The 19,781-nt window shown below is 45.0% G+C and overlaps 1 protein-coding gene across 1 annotated transcript in view; it reads left to right on the forward strand.

The window, feature by feature from the left end:
- Positions 1–761: 761 nt before the first annotated feature.
- The window catches only part of RXRG (retinoid X receptor gamma), a 44,529-nt gene continuing 25,509 nt past the window's right edge, over positions 762–19,781 (forward strand). Inside the window, exons 1-2 of the mRNA XM_003893488.5 lie at positions 762–1,400; positions 17,220–17,467. Of these exons, the coding sequence (XP_003893537.1) occupies positions 1,352–1,400; positions 17,220–17,467 (297 nt within the window). The 5' untranslated portion in view covers positions 762–1,351. The remainder of the gene's footprint in view (positions 1,401–17,219; positions 17,468–19,781) is intronic.

Below are 19,781 nucleotides of genomic sequence, written 5' to 3' on the forward strand. Positions count from 1 at the left end.
TTGGTAATAGACATGAACACTTGCTGATACACAGAATTACTGAAAGAGCCAGAGATGCTGAGGGAAAGGGGGATTATGGGCACAGCAGATCAATCTCAGGATTTGCAGAGGATCCCACTGCGAAAGACTTTTTTCATCTTTCAGGCTTCTCTTGTGTGGCCCCTGGGAGCAGTCTAGCACCTGTGGGCAGAAGCTGTAGGGAAAAAGAGCAGGTTTGATCTCTATAAGAAACTTTCTTGTGGTGAAAACTGTCTAGAGATGGAATGAGAAAGTGGTGAGCTCCCCATTATTGGAGGTGTTCAAGTATAGGCTGAGCGGTGACTTGTCACGAAAGCTCGATGACAGACCCAAACGTCAACGAGATGCTTAGATTCTTTAATCTCGGGTCAGTTCCACACAAGACAGGCTCTGGGTCAGTGAGGACCCCGTGGTGTTTTGAACAGGTGGCAGGATAACAATGGTATATAAAATAATGCAGAGAAAGACCTTCACATCAAGCCAACCCCTCCTCCCTACCTGTAAGTTTTCCACCTGAGTGAGCTCTGGCTCCAGCTGCACTTGTCAACCTCCCGTTGTTAGAGCACAGATAAATGCTTCAGGCCACCCAAGCAGGAGAGGCCCACCTAAACTTAAGGGCTGCTCTATTTTAGCTTTCCCTAGCTGGAGATTGAGTATCACGCTTTTCTAACCTTGGGCTTCTGAAAGGGCCCTGTTCTCAATTGAACCCTACCCCCTCCTCCTTTCACAGATCAAATACCAAGTACATTGGACAGATAGAAGCTCGAATGAGAAAATACATTTTAATAAAACCCCATTGATTTTTGTGGATGCAAGTCAAGGAACAGGCACCTAAAGAGTCTTCCATCCCCTGCCGTCTGCCCCCTCTCTCCTGACCTACACCGGGCGGTCATACATCGATTGGCTTCCTAGATAATAGATCGTGCCACCCGGCAGGGACCTCTGGGGACGCGCCGGGAGCTGGAAAAGTCGCACGCAGCAGCCCAACCCTGAGTTAATCAAACTAGCAACAGGATCTCAAGCAGCAGCGACGGCGGTGGCAAGAGTAGCGGTGGCGGCGGCGGCGGCGGCGGCAGCATTATGCGTGATTACTGACAGGCACCAGCTGCTGCCGCCACAGCCGTCTCAAACGCACTATGTGGACTCTCCGATCTAGAGGCAGATTCCTGACTAATCCCAGAGGGCTGGCCCAGCCTGTGCTCCCCGGGCTGCTAGGAAGCGATGACCACTCTTGTTAACCCAAGTTGAAGAAAGCCAGGCTGTGCCTGGGAGCCGGGAGAGGCTGTACTATTTAGAAGCCGCACAGGAGAGGAACATGAACTGAAGAGTAAACATGTATGGAAATTATTCTCACTTCATGAAGTTTCCCGCAGGCTATGGAGGTAAGTATCTCCCTTGGGCTTCACTGCTTGGACTTGTATGAGAGACTGAGAAGAAATTGGGAAATACGAATGACTGGATTAGTATTGAATTAAAAGGAGAACATATATGTTTATATGCATATATAGTGTGTATATAGCGTTTTTGTGCGTGTGTGTGCACGCGTGCATGAGAGAGGAGAGGAGGCGAGAATGGTCGGTAGGTGAGGATACATTTGCATGTCAGAATGAGGATATGGGGATATTCTAAGGAGAGAGTAAACCAACATGCTCGAGAATGTGTCTGAGACAAAGATAGAATAAGAGCATTGTTATAACCCAGTGTGTTTGTGTGGGTGTGAAAAGTGGAAGAGTTAACGGGGAATTACTATGATGTTCCTATTAGCCAACTTGTAATGAGAAAAAAATGTGATTAAAAAGGTTTTGCCTATCTTGAGGGTTCCTGGGATACTTTGCAACAAGGGCATGATTGTTTTACCCAAAAGCAGATTTCCCTGTAATTGGATTTTTAAAAAGAAAACATAGTGTTTTAATTTGCTACTGTGTTTTCCTTTCCCTGTTTTCTTTCCTTTTGATTTGCTAATAGCCTCTTCTCTCCTCCCCTGCTGCTGCCCCCAATTCTATTGCAAGGGTTGCTGCAATCACTTCCACTCTGGGGGTAGAGATCTGGGGATGGGGGGTTGGGGCTCTTAGAGAATTGGCAAACTGAAGAATCAAGTCACCGTGCCAGGCAGGGCAGCCCAGTCACACTTCACAGAAGCTTCCGGAGACTAGGTCCTCAGGCTGCCTTAACGCCCTAGCACATCCGTCCCAAGGATCCCTTGATTCAGTGACAGAAACAGTACAGCCGCCCAACTCTGAGTAAATGGAAGCAACAGCTGACCAACTGGCCTCCTGCTTGTCAGTTGGAGGCATGTAGCTTATGTTGCTGGGAGCCAAAGGAAGATTCTGGCAGGCGAGACAAAGCAGAAATTCTTATAAGGTCTTGAGAATTGAAAAGTTCCTGCTCTCCAGACTTCCTCCGTGGACCAATTCATCGGAAGCCTTGGGAGTAAAGCTTGCCTAACTCAGCTGGGCAGAACCCTCTGGGAGGCATGGTAAAACACTGCAAGGTAGAAGCAATCTCTGTCACCAGGTGTTAGACCTGGGAGTTTGCACATTCATTCAGGGTAGTTTTTATGAAGCAGGCATGGTGTTGGGCACTGGGAACACAAATGTGAATGAGACACAGTCTCTGCCCTTTGGGACTGGGGCAGGCTTGTTACACAGACACTTTATAATACTGCATGGTGTGTGTAATAGCAAACGCCTGGGTAGGTTGTACTTGGACTTGAGGTGAGGGCCATGGAAGTGCTCCCGAGGTGATGTTCAAGTTCTTTGGGCCAGTCTGATGACAGAGGGAGAGCAGTGGCTAATGCTGTGTCCTGGGCATTTGATCTCTAGTCTATGTTTGGGCTCCAGATGTGAAAAGCCTCCTCAATTCCCACCTCAGTCCCATTCAGAGCTGAGAATTGCTTTTTCCTTTACATCTTAGTTCATTTGTGAGAGGTGCATGCTCATTTTCAGCCAGATTCGTGGGCCCCCCCAAGGTCTGTGAGACTATGTCTTCATTAATGCCAAAGAGACCCTTGTAGACAGTTGGGTGAATAAAAGAGTTGAAGCTAGAAATATTTAGGGAGAGAACTAAAGTAAGAGCCAGAGAAAGAAGATCTAGTTAAAATTTCATGGGGGCTGGCATCTTGGAATGTTAGCATCCTAAGGACCTGAAACAGCATCTTAGGTTCTCATTTTATAGATGTGTAAAATGAGGCTCAAAGGAAGGCAGAGACAAGTCCAAGTTTACATGGGGCTGAGCTGCAGAACATTTCCAGAAAACCCCCTTACTCAAATTTATATTATTGCTTTAATATAGTGAAAAGAGCACGAGGAGGAGGGGACGGGAAGAGGTAGTGTACTGAGTTTGGTTCCCAGTTTTTCACTTACTAGCTGTGTGACCTTAGGCAAGCTAGTGAACCTCTCTGAGCCTTAGCACCTTTCTCTCTAAAATGGGATTTATAATCTCATCCTTAGAGTATTGTGAAAATTAAATGAGCTAGCATGTGAAACACAGCTGCTACAGTGTTGTCCATATATTTGCTACCTAATACAGTATTTTCTTCCCCTCTATCTTGCTCAGGGACTAACACACAAAATAGTTAAAAATCAGACATTATTGTAAAATAATAAATGTGGAATCTGGGAAAATAAAATTAAATCCACAAAGACCCTCACATTTTGCTGGCATAGATTTTCATAATTGTGGGGGCTCTGGTATTCAGTGTAATTAGATTTCAGATAGAAGGAAACACAGTGGTTCAGTTATGGAAGGAAATAGTTCAGTACAGCATAGGGAACTTGAGGGGAAAGGGTCATGTAGGTTGTCTACATGTCTCCTCTAACGCCACTTTTCCTTGTCATTCTTGAGGGAGGAGAACAATTATTTTGTTTAGTTCTGTTGACGTTTTCCATTTTGTTGGCATGCACCAGTTTAAGAGGAGGCCTAAATGCTGAGCCAAAGGACTCCACCCCCAACTGCAGGGAGGTCTGTTTGAGAACTTTCTGTGATGAGGGAGAGGGATACAGGAGGACTCACCAGCAGGCATAGGGGAAATTGCAGCATCAGAGTGGACGTCACCTTCGGCCTCTAACTTCCCCTGCCCCAATGCAGCAAGTTGCACTGCACTTATTAAAATATTTGGTGTATAACTGCCTGCCCTTTTACATATGAGCACGTGGAATTACAGAGGGTCCCCATGATTTGTATAAGAATCTCCAGGAAGGAAAGTCACCTTTTGGAAATAACACCAGAGATTTGTGGCTTGGACCACGCTTACCAGATGTCAGAGCATCATCCGATCAGTGAACAAGAGATTGCTCAGACTGGCCAAAGTGTGGTGGCTACCTGGGTGACAGTGGCTCCACAAAGGTGCCCAATCCCCCAGCTTTGGGCCCTACCATGTGATGATGAGAGAACCCTTCTCTTCTCCTTCTCTGCCAAGTCCAGGGTTTGCCAGCTGCTCAGTAATAGGTTTGTTTTTCTGGGATGAGACAGTTGCTGCCTCTTAGAAGATGGCAAAACAAAGCCTGTAATCCCCCCATCCAATTGTGCAGTAATCCTCAGGGTGAGAAGGAGATCAGGGAGAGAGAGGACTTCTCTCATTTCATTTAACAAACACACTGTAACACTAATGCTCACTACCATTGTAAGCACTTTACCAGCCTCGGCGCATGTAATCCTCAGAACAACCCTAGGAGTGGGTACTGTTACCATTGTTCTCATACTCCTTTTAGAGATGAAGAAACAGAGGCTTTGAGAAGTGAAATAACTTGCTTAAGGTCTCATAGCTAGAAAATGACACAGCCAGGGATTTGAACCCAGGCAGACTAGCTTCCAGAGTTCACACTGCTGAGCTGCCTCTCACAGCTTCTGTGAGTGACACATTTGTTCTGCAAAGCCAGGGGCAGCAGCACACCCGCAGGGAGCTCCTGGTGCCCCAATCCGACCTCAGAAATGCAGCCTCAGCACTGGCTGGTTGTTGCAGACCCAATGGGCTGGCCATTGAGGAATAAGCTGCACGGTAGGTTAAGAGACACTGAAGAGCAACAGTGATCTCTGCAGAATTAATTGGTGGCTTCTCTTGGGGACATACTGATTTACAAAAGACCTGTCCAGATGACCCTGGCCATTCATGTAGAATAATTGCTTTTTCACCTGAAAATAGCCATAGAGAAGGGACTGAGCTGGACGTGCTTGTATGTGTGTGTGTGCATGTGTGTGTGTATGCTAGAACATATTTTTCCCCTCCACAGATATGTGGGTGGCTAATTGGAACCTATCATGGGCATAAGTGGTTAAGGTTTATGTGGAAAGGAGTAACTGTTTATGAGATTTAGGAAGGAACATATTTAGTATAAACTATTTTCTAAAACATTTACAATCTCACCAAGATATAGAGAGCTGAATAGCAACTGGGGGAAGAAATTGTGCAAAGAGTAATCTAAATGCCCCACCTCTTCCTTCCCCTCATTATGAAGCTTCTAGGTCTGCAGAGAACTTAGCCACCAGCATTGGATGGCGGGTGTGCCAGGGGCTCCCAGAGGAAGCTGGTGTTTTCTCCTCTTTTTAAAAGTAGAAGACACAAAGGCCCAGGGAATGAAGTGAATTTTCTAGAATGCATGGGTTTCGATGGCTCTCATGAGATTGACTCAGTCCTGGCTCAGTGATCCTCAGAAGAAAGTGAAAATACAGGTTGAGTATCCCTAATCCAAGCATCTAAAATCTGAAATGCTTCAAAATCCAGAACTTTTTGAATGCCAAGATGATGCTCAAAGGAAACGCTCATTGGAGCATTTTGGGTTTCAGATTTCTTGATTATAGATGCTCAATTGCTAAGTATAATGCAAACATTCCAAAATAAAAAAAAAATCCTAAATCCAAAACACTTCTGGTGTTAAGCATTTTGGATAAGAGATACTTAACCTGTATCAACTCATTTCATAACTACAACACCACTTTAAGGTTGGTAGTTTTATTATCCCCATTATACAGATGCAAAAACTGGGGGACAGAGAAATTAATAACTTGCCAAAGGGAACTTGGTTGCTAAATGATACAAGTGGCATTCGAATATGAGGAAAAGCAGCAGATCCAGATTTTAATCCCAGCCCTACCATGTACTATATTGTACTACTCTGTAAATTCTTATAGCAGTTACCCAGCACAGCCCTTCCCACCCCTTCCCAATTCAATCCTTGGCCTCTCCCAGGATTTTGACCCTGGGCCTTTCTCACTAGAACACTCCACAGTTTGACTCCAGCTCCTCACAATTCAACTCCCAGTTTGTGTTCCCGTCCCCAGGGCTCCCAGCCCAGCCTAATCTTCTTCTCCCTCCTCTTTCCACAAAAGAGCCACTTAGACACCAGGGATTAGCTAATATGCATTTCTTATATTTGAATTATTATGAGCATTTTCAAAGGGACTTTCACATAAACATGTAGGCTGCACAATACCCTGAGATGGAATGGGAAGGTATTTTATACCTGTTTCACTGGTGCAAAGCTTTACATTTTAACAGATGTAGAAAACAAGATGTTAGACATTAAATTTCCAGTGAATGGGGAGTGGAGGGAAACTTTCTTCTGATGAGAAGGACACCTTCTCTGCTACAAAAGCCCTTTCTGGCTTCCTCAGTGGGGAAAATCAAGGAACATGTGGGGGAGTGGAGAGCGTGTAGAAGAGGCCCTCCTTCTGCCCCTGGAGGCTCAGCCCTCTCAGCCTCTCAGTGGGAATGTGAGAATGAAAGTATGCATTAGCGGATGGGTTGACGCTGCTGCATGCTTCATGCAACCCCAGTTCGGACCAGCTGGCTAGCCTTTGGAAGCCACACAGGGCAGTTGCACCTGGATTCATGCAGCCCCCAGAGAAGGGCTGATGAGCTGCTCAGGGTGGGACCTGGGGTTGCTTCTAGTACTTGAAGGAAGGGGGAAGGAGAGAGTGGCATCCCTGCCTCTCTCCCTCTCCTCCACCCCCCTCTTCCCCTCCCTCCCACTCCTCCCACCTCCCTTCACGCCCGCCTCCCTCCCCTAAAATCTGTAATGATGGAGGTAGTGAAAAGCAGGGAAAGATTGATAATCAGCCTCATTATTACCAGCATTATATATAATTATAGCAAAACCTCACTCATTTGGATCAATTGAGAGAAAAATCAGTCTAAATTCGTGACAAGTTGGCAGATTACTTTTAAATTACAATTTTATTACTTCTAAGTAACACATGTGAATAGTTTGTGTTTCAAGTACCACAAGCTAATGGTTACTCAGTGGGGATTTTAGAAAACCTGCTTTAAAAGATTCTTTTGTAATTAACACCCCGTTAATATGCTAATATGCTCCTACCATGCTTTTTAAATTGCTTGAAAACGTACATATCTTAAATAGGCTCAACACTTCTACCATCTTATTTGCTCAACAAACATTTATTATTATTATTTTGTGAATGAACAAACACAAACTAGCTTATACTGTGACCAATCTAGTCACCAGTCTCAATTAATTATGTTGTAAATTAATATGACCATGTTGGTTGCTTTTGTTTAGAAACCAGACTTTTAGAACTTGAAGAACCACCTCGTTTTATAGAAGAGAGGTTGAGAGACTTGCCCAAGGGCACACAGGCAGAAACAGCAGGTCGGTCTTCTGGCTCCTGGGCTCAAGGTTATTCCATCTGCTACATAATGTCTTACATTCCCCAAACTCTTTATAAATATGTGCTATCTGTTTCCATACCAATCACTGGGTTATCAGTCAAAACATATTCGTTGAGTGCCTATTCTGTGCCAAGCCCTGTGCTTAATCCCCATATAATGGGGAAAATAAAACTACCAACCTTAAAGTGGTACTGTAGTTATGACATGAGTTGATACAAGTTAAGTATCCTACCTCCAAAACGCTTAACACCGGAAGTGTTTTGGATTTGGGAATTTCTTTTTATTTTGGAATGTTTGCATTATACTTCCCCAATTGAGCATCTATAATCCAGAAATCTGAAATCCAAAATGCTCCAACGAGCATTTCCTTTGAGCATCATCCTGGTATTCGAAAAGTTCTGGATTGTGAAGCATTTCAGATTTTAGATGCTTGAATTAAGGGTACTCAGTCAGAGCTGAGTCAATCTCAGCACTATAGATAGAGGGGCCTCCTCCTGGAGGCCACCGTCTATTTCATTCAAACTTCAAACTGACAGTGTAGTCTGTAAGGCAGAAATTATTCCCATTAGACAGATTAGGAAACTGAGGTTCAGAATGATAAAGTGGCCCTTTTGAGGGCTTGCTGCAAATTGTTATAGACCTAGAATTTGAGTCTAGTCTAGCAGAATTTCTGTGAACATTTCTGCATATAATTAATGACATTTTGCTTGCACACCACCTTTCCCAGCCAGCACCAAATTATAGACCTTGCTGGTACAGATGGATATTATGCCATCCCTAACAAATGAGAGGCTCCAGGGGATCCTGCTAACGAGGACCGGCTGGCTGTCCCTTTAAGCCAATTCCTTATACTGGTACACCGTGTACCAGTTAGTCCATGAAGGCAGATGTCAATGAGTGTTTGAAGCAGATGCCAGTAAGGGTGCCCCCAGTTCTCCCCTCGTTCCTAAAGTCCTTGAACATCAATTATGTGCACACCCAGCTCTTGAGTCCATGACTTCTGTCCATTTCTCTCTCTGGATTTCTTGTTCAGATAGGCTCTCTCTATCTGAACGAGGCAATCTCTATAGATTGTCTTCTAAAGATGGCAGTCATCTTAAAATACAGCAAACTATATTCCTAGTCCCATGTTACCACTGGGTAATATGCAGAACATTACCTGTTCTCAGGTTTTAAATCCCTGAATTCTTTGAATCCATTCACTTAAACTCAGCCCTAAGAAAAATTTGCAGAAATAATTAATCTCCAAATGTTTTGAAGGCATCAGAGCTTGTCACTAGTTTATACATTCTGCCAGGGCAGGGAATGGGCTTCACGCTCTTGGTGTCTTACACAACCCATGTACAAGCAGATGGTTAGCCAGGTGTGCTGGCTGACTGACTGACTGGCATTCTCCATCAGTCTAGAATGTTCTTCCCCTCCTCTCCAACCTCTGCTCTCCGCATCGCTGGGGCTGTGCAAACACAGATACTGTGAGCCCTGAACCCTCCAGAAGGCTGCTTCCCCATGACACTAGTGACCAATAAAATGAAAAGGAGGAACAAAGGAGATGTTGAGTCACAGAAATGAAACCCAGGCAACCAGCCTAGAAGAAACACTTCAAAATACTCATTAAGCACTTTGTTTCCCATTCCTCTGACATCTTTTAAATGCTTTTTGAATTAAAGATGATAACAGGCCTCTCCACTTTTCAAGTTTGGATGTTAATTCTGAAATCCCAACAGGAGTTTGGGATTGACCTTTAACCTTGAAACTCTTGCTGTCCCCCACTTCTGCCCCCATCTGGTTACAGTAGCTGATAAAAGAGGGCAAGGAACTCCAGGTTGTTCCATTTGCATTTGAGGAAATGGGGGGGTCAGGACTTCTCAAAGTCACCGCCTGGGGCGATGGTCTCCTGAAAATGATAGGAGTTGGAAGTCCCAGGTCATGGCTCCATTTCTGTCTGACCTCATGAGTGCCTGCCCTGGGATGATTTGTGAAAACATAATTTTCTGAAAATGGTGCTCCCTCCAAGGCAGAATCCATGTCTTATTTACTCTGTCAGCATCTCATAGTGTGCCATCTGACACTTTAAGAACAGGCGAATCTCCTCTAAGAAAAAGGTACATACCAAATTCTAGCTAAATTTAGTGCCATAGTCTCCAGATTTTCTGTAGAAAAGGGAACTAACTTTTATTATGTGTTTAGAATTTTCCAGGCTTGATTTTATTTAACCCTCACACTGTGGAAGGGTAACCCTTGTGGTTGGTAGCATTGAGCTATTTTACCAAAGGGTGGGAGGAGGACTCACTGTGGCTCAGCCCCCTCTACTCCCCTTCCTGCCACCCCAGGTGGCTCCAAGGGGACTCAGGGGAACCACAAACAGCCACAGGTCCTGGGCAAGCCGTACCTGCTTTCCCCAGTGTCCTTGCTTGTAACTGAGGGGTTGAACTCGATGATCTGCTGGCCCCTCTGTGTAGCTTTGACAGTCAATCCAGCTTGGTGACAGGGAAGCTGGAGGAAGAGCAGTGTGGTGCTAAGGTGTTGGGGATCACTACTAACTGAAGAGCAATCAGAAACGGTAATGGTAATAGAACTTCTCCAGAATGATCCCCTAGAGGTCTGCAAGCTTATTGGAATGCAGCCATATCTGTGTGCATTAGCTTACCCATTGACTGTGGCTGCTTTCACACTACAAAGGATATTGTGAGTAGTTGTCACAGAGACGGTACAGCCAGCAAGACTGAAATGCTTACTGTCTGACCCTTGAAAGAAAAAGTTTGCCAACCTCTACTCCAGAATGCAAAATCGGGTTCCACATATTAAAGTAAGTTGAGGTGCACCTGGAAAAATATTTTAATCCTTGTTTTATTAGCACCTTTGGGGGCCCAGTCCCCTGCCCCCTACTCCTAGTCATTTTGTTCATTTGCTGCAATTATGTGTGTTCTAAAGGAAAAGAATGCATTATGATCCATAAGTAAGTTGTAAAGAGCATAGGGTAAGAATTGAGTATCTTAATTGTTCTTACACATAGTCCACCCATTTTGGGCTTATCTGGGCTTACCTTCCACTATCTCTCTTCTACCCTGGCAAGTGGCAAGCACAGTGCAGGAGTTCAGCACAGCAGCCCCGGCACGAGACTGCCTGGATTTGGATCCTGGCCCTGCTTTTTACCAGCTAGGAGGTCTTGGCAGTTTGCTTAATCTCCCTGTGGCTCCACTTTCCTGTCAGTAAAATGGGGATGAGGATACTAATAGTACCTTATTTCCAAGGGCCCTTGAGAATATTAAACAAGATGATGCATGCCATACCCTTGGAAGGGTGAATGGCACATAGTAGGTGCCTAATAAATATTAGCCACTCCAAGCTGAGTATCCCTTATTGGAAATGCTTGTGAATCAAAATATTTCAGATTTTGAATATTTTTGATTTTGGGATATTTACATTATATACTTACTGGTTTTGCACTTCCTAATCCAAAAATCCCAAATACTCCCATGAACGTTTCTTTTGAGAGTCATGTCAGTGCTGAAAAAGTTTTGGATTTTGAAGCATTTTGGATTTGGGATTTCTAGGTTAGAGATGCTCAACATGTATAAAGTGTTTAGAACCATGTCTGGCTTGTGGCAGTTGCTCAGTAAATATTAGTTATTGTTATTGTTACACAACAGAGGCGGTGACAGTCAGTTGTTGGTTGAAGTGCCTGTGCCTGGCAATCTCCTGCTGACCTTGCTCAGCAGCATGTCTGTGTTAAGAGTCGAGCCGGGAAAGGATATATGAGTAAATTTGCTACAGACAAAGAAAACTAAGCCACGTGTCTGAGAATCCTGTGATTGCTGGGCTTTCACACCATATCCCTCCCTTGGAGGAACAGAGGCAGGCTTTGGTGTGTGACACTTCCACCGTGGGAGAGATCAGAGTGGGACAGGGCCCCATGGTGCTCCTGTGACTTCATATGGAGACTCCTGACTCTGAAAAATGCCAAGTCTTTAGCTCTGTCCCTTTCCCCATGGGTGGGCATTAGCCATTATCAATGATTCATTACAAGTTTCCATTCTAACCTGAAGAGGGTTGCTAATGGGAGAGCAAACTCTCTACCCTTCCTGGCACAGCAGCAAAGGGGTGGAAACACCAAGACATTTGCTACCTTGTCTGGCCAGTCAGAAAAACTGCATGCTTGACATTTTGCTTTTATTGGCTGAGGATGAGGTTGCTAAGCAACTTCCTTACCTTGGTAAGAATTCTGTAGTTCTAAGTACCCTGGCTTTTGTGTCCCCTTTCTCAGTAAGTCTCTCTCTCTCTCTCTCTCTCTCACACACACACACACACACACACACAGACACACACACACACGCAATGCAATTCATTGTTTAGAGATTGGGGTTCTGGTAAACATCAGGGACATTGCTTTCTTATGCAAATAATTTCTGTTGATAAACTTTATACCTAGTTATATACATTAATTAACAAAAAATTAATGACTTCATAATCTCAGGAGCTCTCAGCAGTCCTCTGAGTTAGGCCTATTTGTCTCAATTTATGAATGAGGAAACTGCAGTTTATAGAGGTCATGTTCCTTGCTCAAATTTACATAGCTGGAAAGTGGCAGAACCTCAACCTAGAACTCTTTGACTTCCGAGCTCTTGTCTCCTCCTTAGTCCTGCATCCCTGAAACCATATTGCCATCAATGAACACAGGGACTTTTGGAGTCATTGTAGAGTTATGCACTCTACAGATTCCCTTCTCAGTTTCGGCTCCTGGTGACATTCTTAGCACCTTTAATTGGAATGCCAAATGGTTTGAAGGCCTAACATGGTCCAGTTGATGGTGACAGGTACCCCTCAGCACCTGGTCCAGGCTCAGACCATTCCAGACCACCAACACCTGCACTTCTTTCTTTTCAGTGCCAATGAGCCAGGTCCTACCCAATGCTCATGAAACATTAGTGCTGGAACGGATCTTACAGGTCACTGAGTGCCAGCTCCTTACTGGGGGAAATGAGACCCAGGAGGATGCAATGCTATTCTTGGGTATGTTACCAGGAGAGAAGAAAACCTTTTGAGGAACTCCACTAGTGCTTTTTCATTAGATAAATTATTTTGTAAATAAAATCATTGCCTGAGCAAAGAGAATGAACTCTGCAGCCTACAGACTTGGTGCATTTTCCAGGCATCTGGTATAGGTGGCTGGAAGATCAAGAGGGCACAGGGGAAGGCAGGGAGCAAGGTTGATGGGATGCCAGGGCCAGCGGTCACGTCACAGAGTGAATTGGGCTGAGAGACTGAATCAGGCCATTTGTGCTGTTGAAGATACCTCAGACTAGGTAATTTATAAATAATAGGAATTTATTGCTCACAGTTCTGGAGACTTGGAAGTTCAGGATCAAGATGCGAGTGGGTTCGTGTCTGGTGAGGGCCACTCTCTGCTTCCAAAGATGGTGCCTCACATGATGGAAGGGATGGAAAAATGGACAAATGGTGCATCCTCTGATGCAGAAGAGATGAAGGGGCCAGGCAGTTCACTGAAGTCCTGTCTTATAAGGGCATTAATCCCATTTGTGAGGGTGGAGCCCTCATGGCCTACTTACCTCCAAAAGGCCCCACCTGTTACTACTCTCTTATGGTTTAAATTCCAACACAAAGTTTGGAAGGACACATGCATTTAAATCATTGCAAGGACCAAAAGAGAGCATTAGGGAAAACCTTGACTTCAGATTTGGACTAGACTTATCCTAGGCTGAGGGCTAGACAGAGTCTACCCTCGATCAATTTGCAATAAATACCACTCATCCTTCAAACAGGAGCCTGCCTACTTGCAGCTGGTGCTGAAGGGAAACCTGTCAGTTTTCTGCCTAGTTCATAGCTTAACCAGAAGGCTCTCGGTGGGGAAGGAAAAGAAATAAGATATAATCAGGTATCTGGAAAACTTGTGGTGCCTATTGGTATTAGCTATAGTTTCCATGGGGCTGTGGGGGAAAAAAAAAGGAATGAGAGAGGCTGACAAAGACATCACAGACAGGTATGCATTAGTGTCTATTTGAGAGAATAGATGAATTTTCCATTGAGAAACACTTTTGTCATAAAAGTTATTGTTTTCCAACTTGTCTAAAAGCAAAGCTATTTATTTCTAAGAACTACTGGGCCATTGTGAGAGGCAAAGAACTAAAATGCATTTGTCTAAGATGTATTTGCCTTTTAAAATTCTATTTTACTTTTTAAAATGTAGTTATAAAATAGCCCACCTCTTCTGGGTCATTGACTCAACAGAAATAAATCACATTTTAAAGGCCATTGATAGCCAAACTTTAACTCATTATTTCATTGTATCTCAACGATGTACTATTCTCACCACTGTGCCGAGTAGTCAAGTTGCCTTACTTCTTTTTAATAATGATAACAACAAAAATGTACTTTAAGTTTCAAATCACTTTCACATCATTATCTCATTTTATTTTTGAAACAACTCATGAGTTCTTCAAAGTCCATATTTGTATATTTTTGTGCAGGTTGATGTTTCTTAAACATCATTCCTTTGCATACTATTTTCATGATATTTTATATATCCTCTGTACTTAGACTTTTTCTTAAATCAATTCAATTTACTGTTTTTAAGAAAGCTTAAATAGCTATCTTTAGGAAGATAATTTTATAACAAAAAACGAGAGCTCAGTCCCTCCCGATAAACAACAGGAAACAGAAAACATAAATCTAAAACTATTAATTTTCTTTTAAGTTTGCTGACATACCACTTAAAATGTCCTTTGTCACTGGTGGCAGAGGGACCACACCCTGGAACTCTTGAATTGATGAGTGTGAAGCAAACTCTTGCTCTTGCCTGTCCCCTCAGTCTAGGCCTGATGTCAGGCTTTGGTTCTTGACCCTGGGGATAAAGAAATAGAAGGCGCAGTCTCTCTCAGATCTGTTTAAAGCAGAATAAAAAGGAAAGTTGCAGGGTGGTCTGGTCTGTTTTTGGCAAGCCTAAGCAAGAAGGGAAAGTCAATTTCCTTCAGATAGCTTGGTCATGGGGGAAGGACAGCTGTCTTCCCAGTGGAGTTCATGGCTCCTCACCCATTGAGTCAGGGCTGGCTCCTAACTCTCCTGTCACACTTTATCTTAGTAACAGACTCAAGGTATACATTGGCTCGTTAAATGTCACAGCCCCCAGGGCCTCAGAAGAGTCTAAAACTGCTCTTTCCAATGAGTGGCCATCTGAAAAGAGTCTCTTGGTTTTCTTGGCTTTGAGTTCTTGAGTGCTGCCCTCTTTTCTCTCCTTCAGATGAACTTTCAGCTTGAGATCACTTCATAATTGAGTCATCTTGTACTCTTGGTGCAGATGGCTCTCCAATCATCTTTGCTGTCCTTGACAATAAACACAGAGGAGAGTGTGGGTTTCAGATTGGCAATTTGAATCGAGGCTTTGCAACTAACTACCTGGGCAGTGCCAGGTAATCTGATAGAGATGGAGAAACAAAACTGGACATGGTTTTTTCCTTTTTGTTTAGTGGGAAAGACAGGGGAATAAGCAAATATGGCGATACAGTATAACAAATGCTAAGATACGAGTAAGGACAGACAGTTTTAGGAAACAGAAAAGGGCAGCAAACCAGACCAGGAACACTAGGAAAAGCTTCCTGGAGGAGGTGGCACTTGAGTTAGACTTGAAGGTTGAATAAGAGCTTCTAGACAGTGGAGGCAGAGGTAAGTCACCCTGGAACGGGGAATGGTATGGGGTTAGATGGAGCCTAAGTTTTCTCATCTGCAAAAGGCTGAAATGATCTTCATAGGCTTATTGTCAGGATAACATTATGGAAATTGCCTGATGCTATTGAGGACAAATAATAAATATGTGAGTTATTCATTTTAACCACTTTGCCACTCCCCCGCGGGCCTGCAGCATGTATTTCCTCCTTGATTGTGGTACTTAGGACATGGGGTGTTGGAACTTACCTGTTTATGAGGCAATCGTCCCTGATAGACCAAAGCTTCATAGGTAGAACGAGGGTCACAGCTTCCTTGGAGTGACTTCCTTCTACAAGTAGCCCTTAACTAAGCTAGCAGAAGCTCCAAGAGAAACTGCAGGTTGACATTTTTTCCAGTGGGATATTTATGTTTAAGAATGGTTTCACAGTTATATTTCTGACACTCCCTGTTGTCCTCCAGAATTTGAAGGAAGCCAGTTTCTCCCAGCATCCTACTCCTAACACTACACTTAGCACCCACTGATGTTGCCCAAAGGCTTAGGACAATGCCTTGCACATAGTAGGCACTCAAGAAGTATTTGTTGAATGAATAGTGAGCCACATAAAGTTAGGCATATAACTTCCTCCACTCCTTATCACATCTGCTTGGCAAGGTGTCTGACTCACAGCAGCCATCTGAGAATGGGGTAGCTTCTCTAGCAGGCCGTGCTTACTGAGTACTTAATCCTCTCCCTTTCTGTCCATGTGGACAGCGTGGGTGCCATGGATGTGCCGCGTGCTGCTACTGTGCACATGGCTTCCTCTCGCATCTGTTCTTGCATGCTAGCTGCACAGGGATCTAATGATGTGATCCACGGTGGGCTTCCCCATGGTGTTTTCTAGTCTCTGCTTTGCTGCCACAGATCCTAAAGTTTATAGCTCCTCTCTTCTGGAGAGAATGTTCCATGCGGGGCTCCCAAGATGACAGGAGGGCACTCTCCTGTTTCATCTCGAGTTTGCTACTGACTACAGGGGAATGTGGGTTCAGTTTATTGGAAGAAAGTGGCACTGATGATCTCCTCACCCAGACCCTGTTCTACAGACACTTTTGGTTGCAGCATTCTATTCTTGGAGGCAGAAATGGTCTCAGCAGTCCGGTCTGCACTTGCCTTCCTGTGTTTCCTGGGCCTCTGTGGCCATAAAGCCATGCCTAGCCATTCCAAGTCTTCTCCCCTGAGTGCTAATTAACCCTGTGCTATAGAGAAGGACAGGACAAGAACATCATGTACATAAAGCTTCAATAGATATAGGAAACTAGGAGTATGACGACAGCCACTGCCTTCCCCGTCATTATTATGCAATGTGACCCCTGACGTCAACGACTGTGTGCTCTTCAACTCTGAATCCCTAGCACCTGGCACCCTAATAAATGTTTGTTGCATATACATGAATGGATCTCAGCCCTGCCCCGATTCTCAGAGCAATATGAGTTCTAGGCAGGGAATTCTGGAGCAGCCTGGGAACCTACTCACTCTCCCCATCTGAGGTTTGGTATAGACTCACCTTCCCTGGCTGGCTGGCCCAGGCCACAGTCACTCAGGCCAGGAGCTTGTGGACTGTGCCCCTTGTTGCACTGGCTGTGGATCCAGCATCACCCAGAGTGGATTCCAAGCTGGGCCCCAGAGAACATCCATGCTTATTTCTGTCCTAGGCCAGGCCCTCTCCCCGCTGTGTCCCTCGCTTGTCTTTATACCACCAGGGTAGTGTAGGTGAGAGCACCTAGGGCTCACAGATGTGTAGGTGTGGCTAAAAAGAGGGGCAAGATACAGGAAAGAAAGGTGGGGCTGAGCTTCTGTCCCCCAGGGCCCATTTCGTTGCCCCCCAACCTCCCACCACCTATATTCTTCTTCTCCTTGCAGGCTCCCCTGGCCACACTGGCTCTACATCCATGAGCCCATCAGCAGCCTTGTCCACAGGGAAGCCAATGGACAGCCACCCCAGCTACACGGACACCCCAGTGAGTGCCCCACGGACTCTGAGTGCAGTGGGGACCCCCCTCAATGCCCTGGGCTCTCCGTATCGAGTCATCACCTCTGCCATGGGCCCACCCTCAGGAGCACTGGCAGCACCTCCAGGAATCAACCTGGTTGCCCCACCCAGCTCTCAGGTAGGTGTTCTTCCTCTCCAAGGCCTTTCCAGCCATCTTACATGGTCTCACCCAGGCTGCTCCTGGAGCAGAACCAGCACTCAGCAGGTGCATAATGTGTGCTTGGCGAAGGGGTTGGATGGTCTCTGCAGACGTCCTTCAGGCAGGGCCTTCATTGCATGTGTCCTCAGGCTGAGCGGTCCTGAAGAACTGACAACTCCTCATGGTCCAGGGGACTGTGACCAAAAGGGAACCTGCCTTGTGGTTTTAGTAGTTCAGCCCTGGCTGTGATTTCAACATCTCTCAGGGTTGTTTGTGTCATCAGCAGAGTGGACCTCTTTCATTCTTCTCAATTCAATCATGAGCACTTATTGAGTCACTGAAGTGCCATGTGCTCTTGTTAAAGGCAATGCAGAAATGATCAGGATATGGCCATTGCTTTTCAGGAGCTTACAACAGAGAGGAGAAATAGACAGGTATGGCAATGGATAAATTGAGAACAAGGCAGACTGCATTACATGCTGTCTCTGATACTATGGGAAGTCGGGAAGGAAACTTTACCTTAATTTCGAGTACCTTCTGCTATGATGGAGGAGAAGAGGTATTTGCATGGTACATGGTAGGTTGCTACTCTGCAGAGCCTATAGGATGACCAGATGTCTTTACTTCCTTCTAGCAATACCACACTAAGGTCATCATCCTTCACCTCTTGTAATGGTTGGCTCTTGCTGCAATAATGCTGCATAACAAAAAATTCCCAGACACTTATCTTCTCACTCATATGTCTACCTTAGACTAGGACAGATGGCTCTGCTTCAGATGGTGAGTGAGTGGGCTCAGCTATAGCCCACTCAGGTTTCAGTAGGAGCAGCAGCTACCTGGGGCATGCTTTTCTCATGGTGTGTCATAGAAATGTGAAAGTCCAAACCCAACCCAGAAAGCACAGTGAAGTCTCTGCTCAAATCATGCCCACTGATATTCCATCAGCGTAAGAAAACCAAATGACTGATTCAGGCCAGGGGCGGTGGCTCATGCCTGTAATTCCAGCACTTTGAGAGGCCGAGGTGGGTGGATCACGAGGTCAGGAGGTCAAGACCATCCTGGCTAATAAAGTGAAACCGTGTCTCTTCTAAAAATACAAAAAATTAGCCGGGCATGGTGGCAGACGCCTGTAATCCCAGCTACTCGGGAGGCTGAGGCAGGGGAATAGCTTGAACCTGGGAGGCGGAGGTTGCAGTGAGCCGAGATCGTGCCACTGCACCACTGCACTTCAGCCTGGGCAACAGAGTGAGACTCCATTTCAAAAGAACAAAACCAAGCAAAACAAAATATGACAGATTCCAACATTGATGGGACAAGGAAGAAGGCTGTGTCTATGCTACTGGGAGGTACTGCAGAGACACGATGCAAAGAATATGAAGAATGAAAAGGAGTGAAGTATTAAGAACAATAATCCCATCTGCCATACCTTCTTCTCTCCCTGTATAATAGCCAGGGTTCCTGCTGCCCCAACTACCAGCACACCTAGAGGCAGAACTGGCAGGTCCTTTACGTGTCAACTTGACTGTGCCATAGGATGCCCTCATATTTGGTTAAACATTGTTCTGGGTGTTTCTGAGAGGGTGCTTTTGGATGAGATGAACATTTAAATAGGTAGACTGAGTAAAGGAGTTTGCCTTCTCTAATGTGAGTGGGCATCATCCAATTAGTTGAAGATCTGAATAGAACAAAAAAGCTCACCCTCCTCTGAGTAAGAGAGAACTTTCCTGCCTATGACCTTTGAACTGTGACATCATTTTTTTCCTGTCTCTGAACTTGAACTGAAGCATTTGCTCTTCCTGGGTCTCCAGCCTGCTGGCCTTTGGAGTGTGCCATGAGCTTTTTTGGGTCTCCAGTTTGCTGACTCACCCTGTGGATCTTGGGACTTATCAGCCTCCAAAATCATGTGAGACAATTGCTTATAATGAAATTTAAAATACATACACACACACACACACACACACACACACACGCCTCCTATAGATTCTGTTTCTTTGGAGATCACTGACTAACGCAGTCCCAAAGCCTCCTTTGAATATGGTTTTGAAGAGGAGGCAGGGCTCCTTTTATGTCAGCATTTTCTGCTACTCCAGAGAGAACTTCAGTAACCACGCCTGGAGTCTCCTCTGAGACACCTCATATTCTAGGCGTCTGAAAGCAAATTCTTGTGGAGTTATAGCATAGAGCCAGTAAGGACTTCAAAAATGTATTGCTCCATGGATGAGATAATTAGGAAACTGCCTTAGAGATAAGCTAGTGTAGGGATTCCAGGAGCTGGGGCCAGTCAGGTAACACA

This window comes from Papio anubis, chromosome 1 (assembly GCF_008728515.1).
Source record: "Papio anubis isolate 15944 chromosome 1, Panubis1.0, whole genome shotgun sequence".
In the NCBI taxonomy this organism is placed as follows: Eukaryota; Metazoa; Chordata; class Mammalia; order Primates; family Cercopithecidae; genus Papio; species Papio anubis.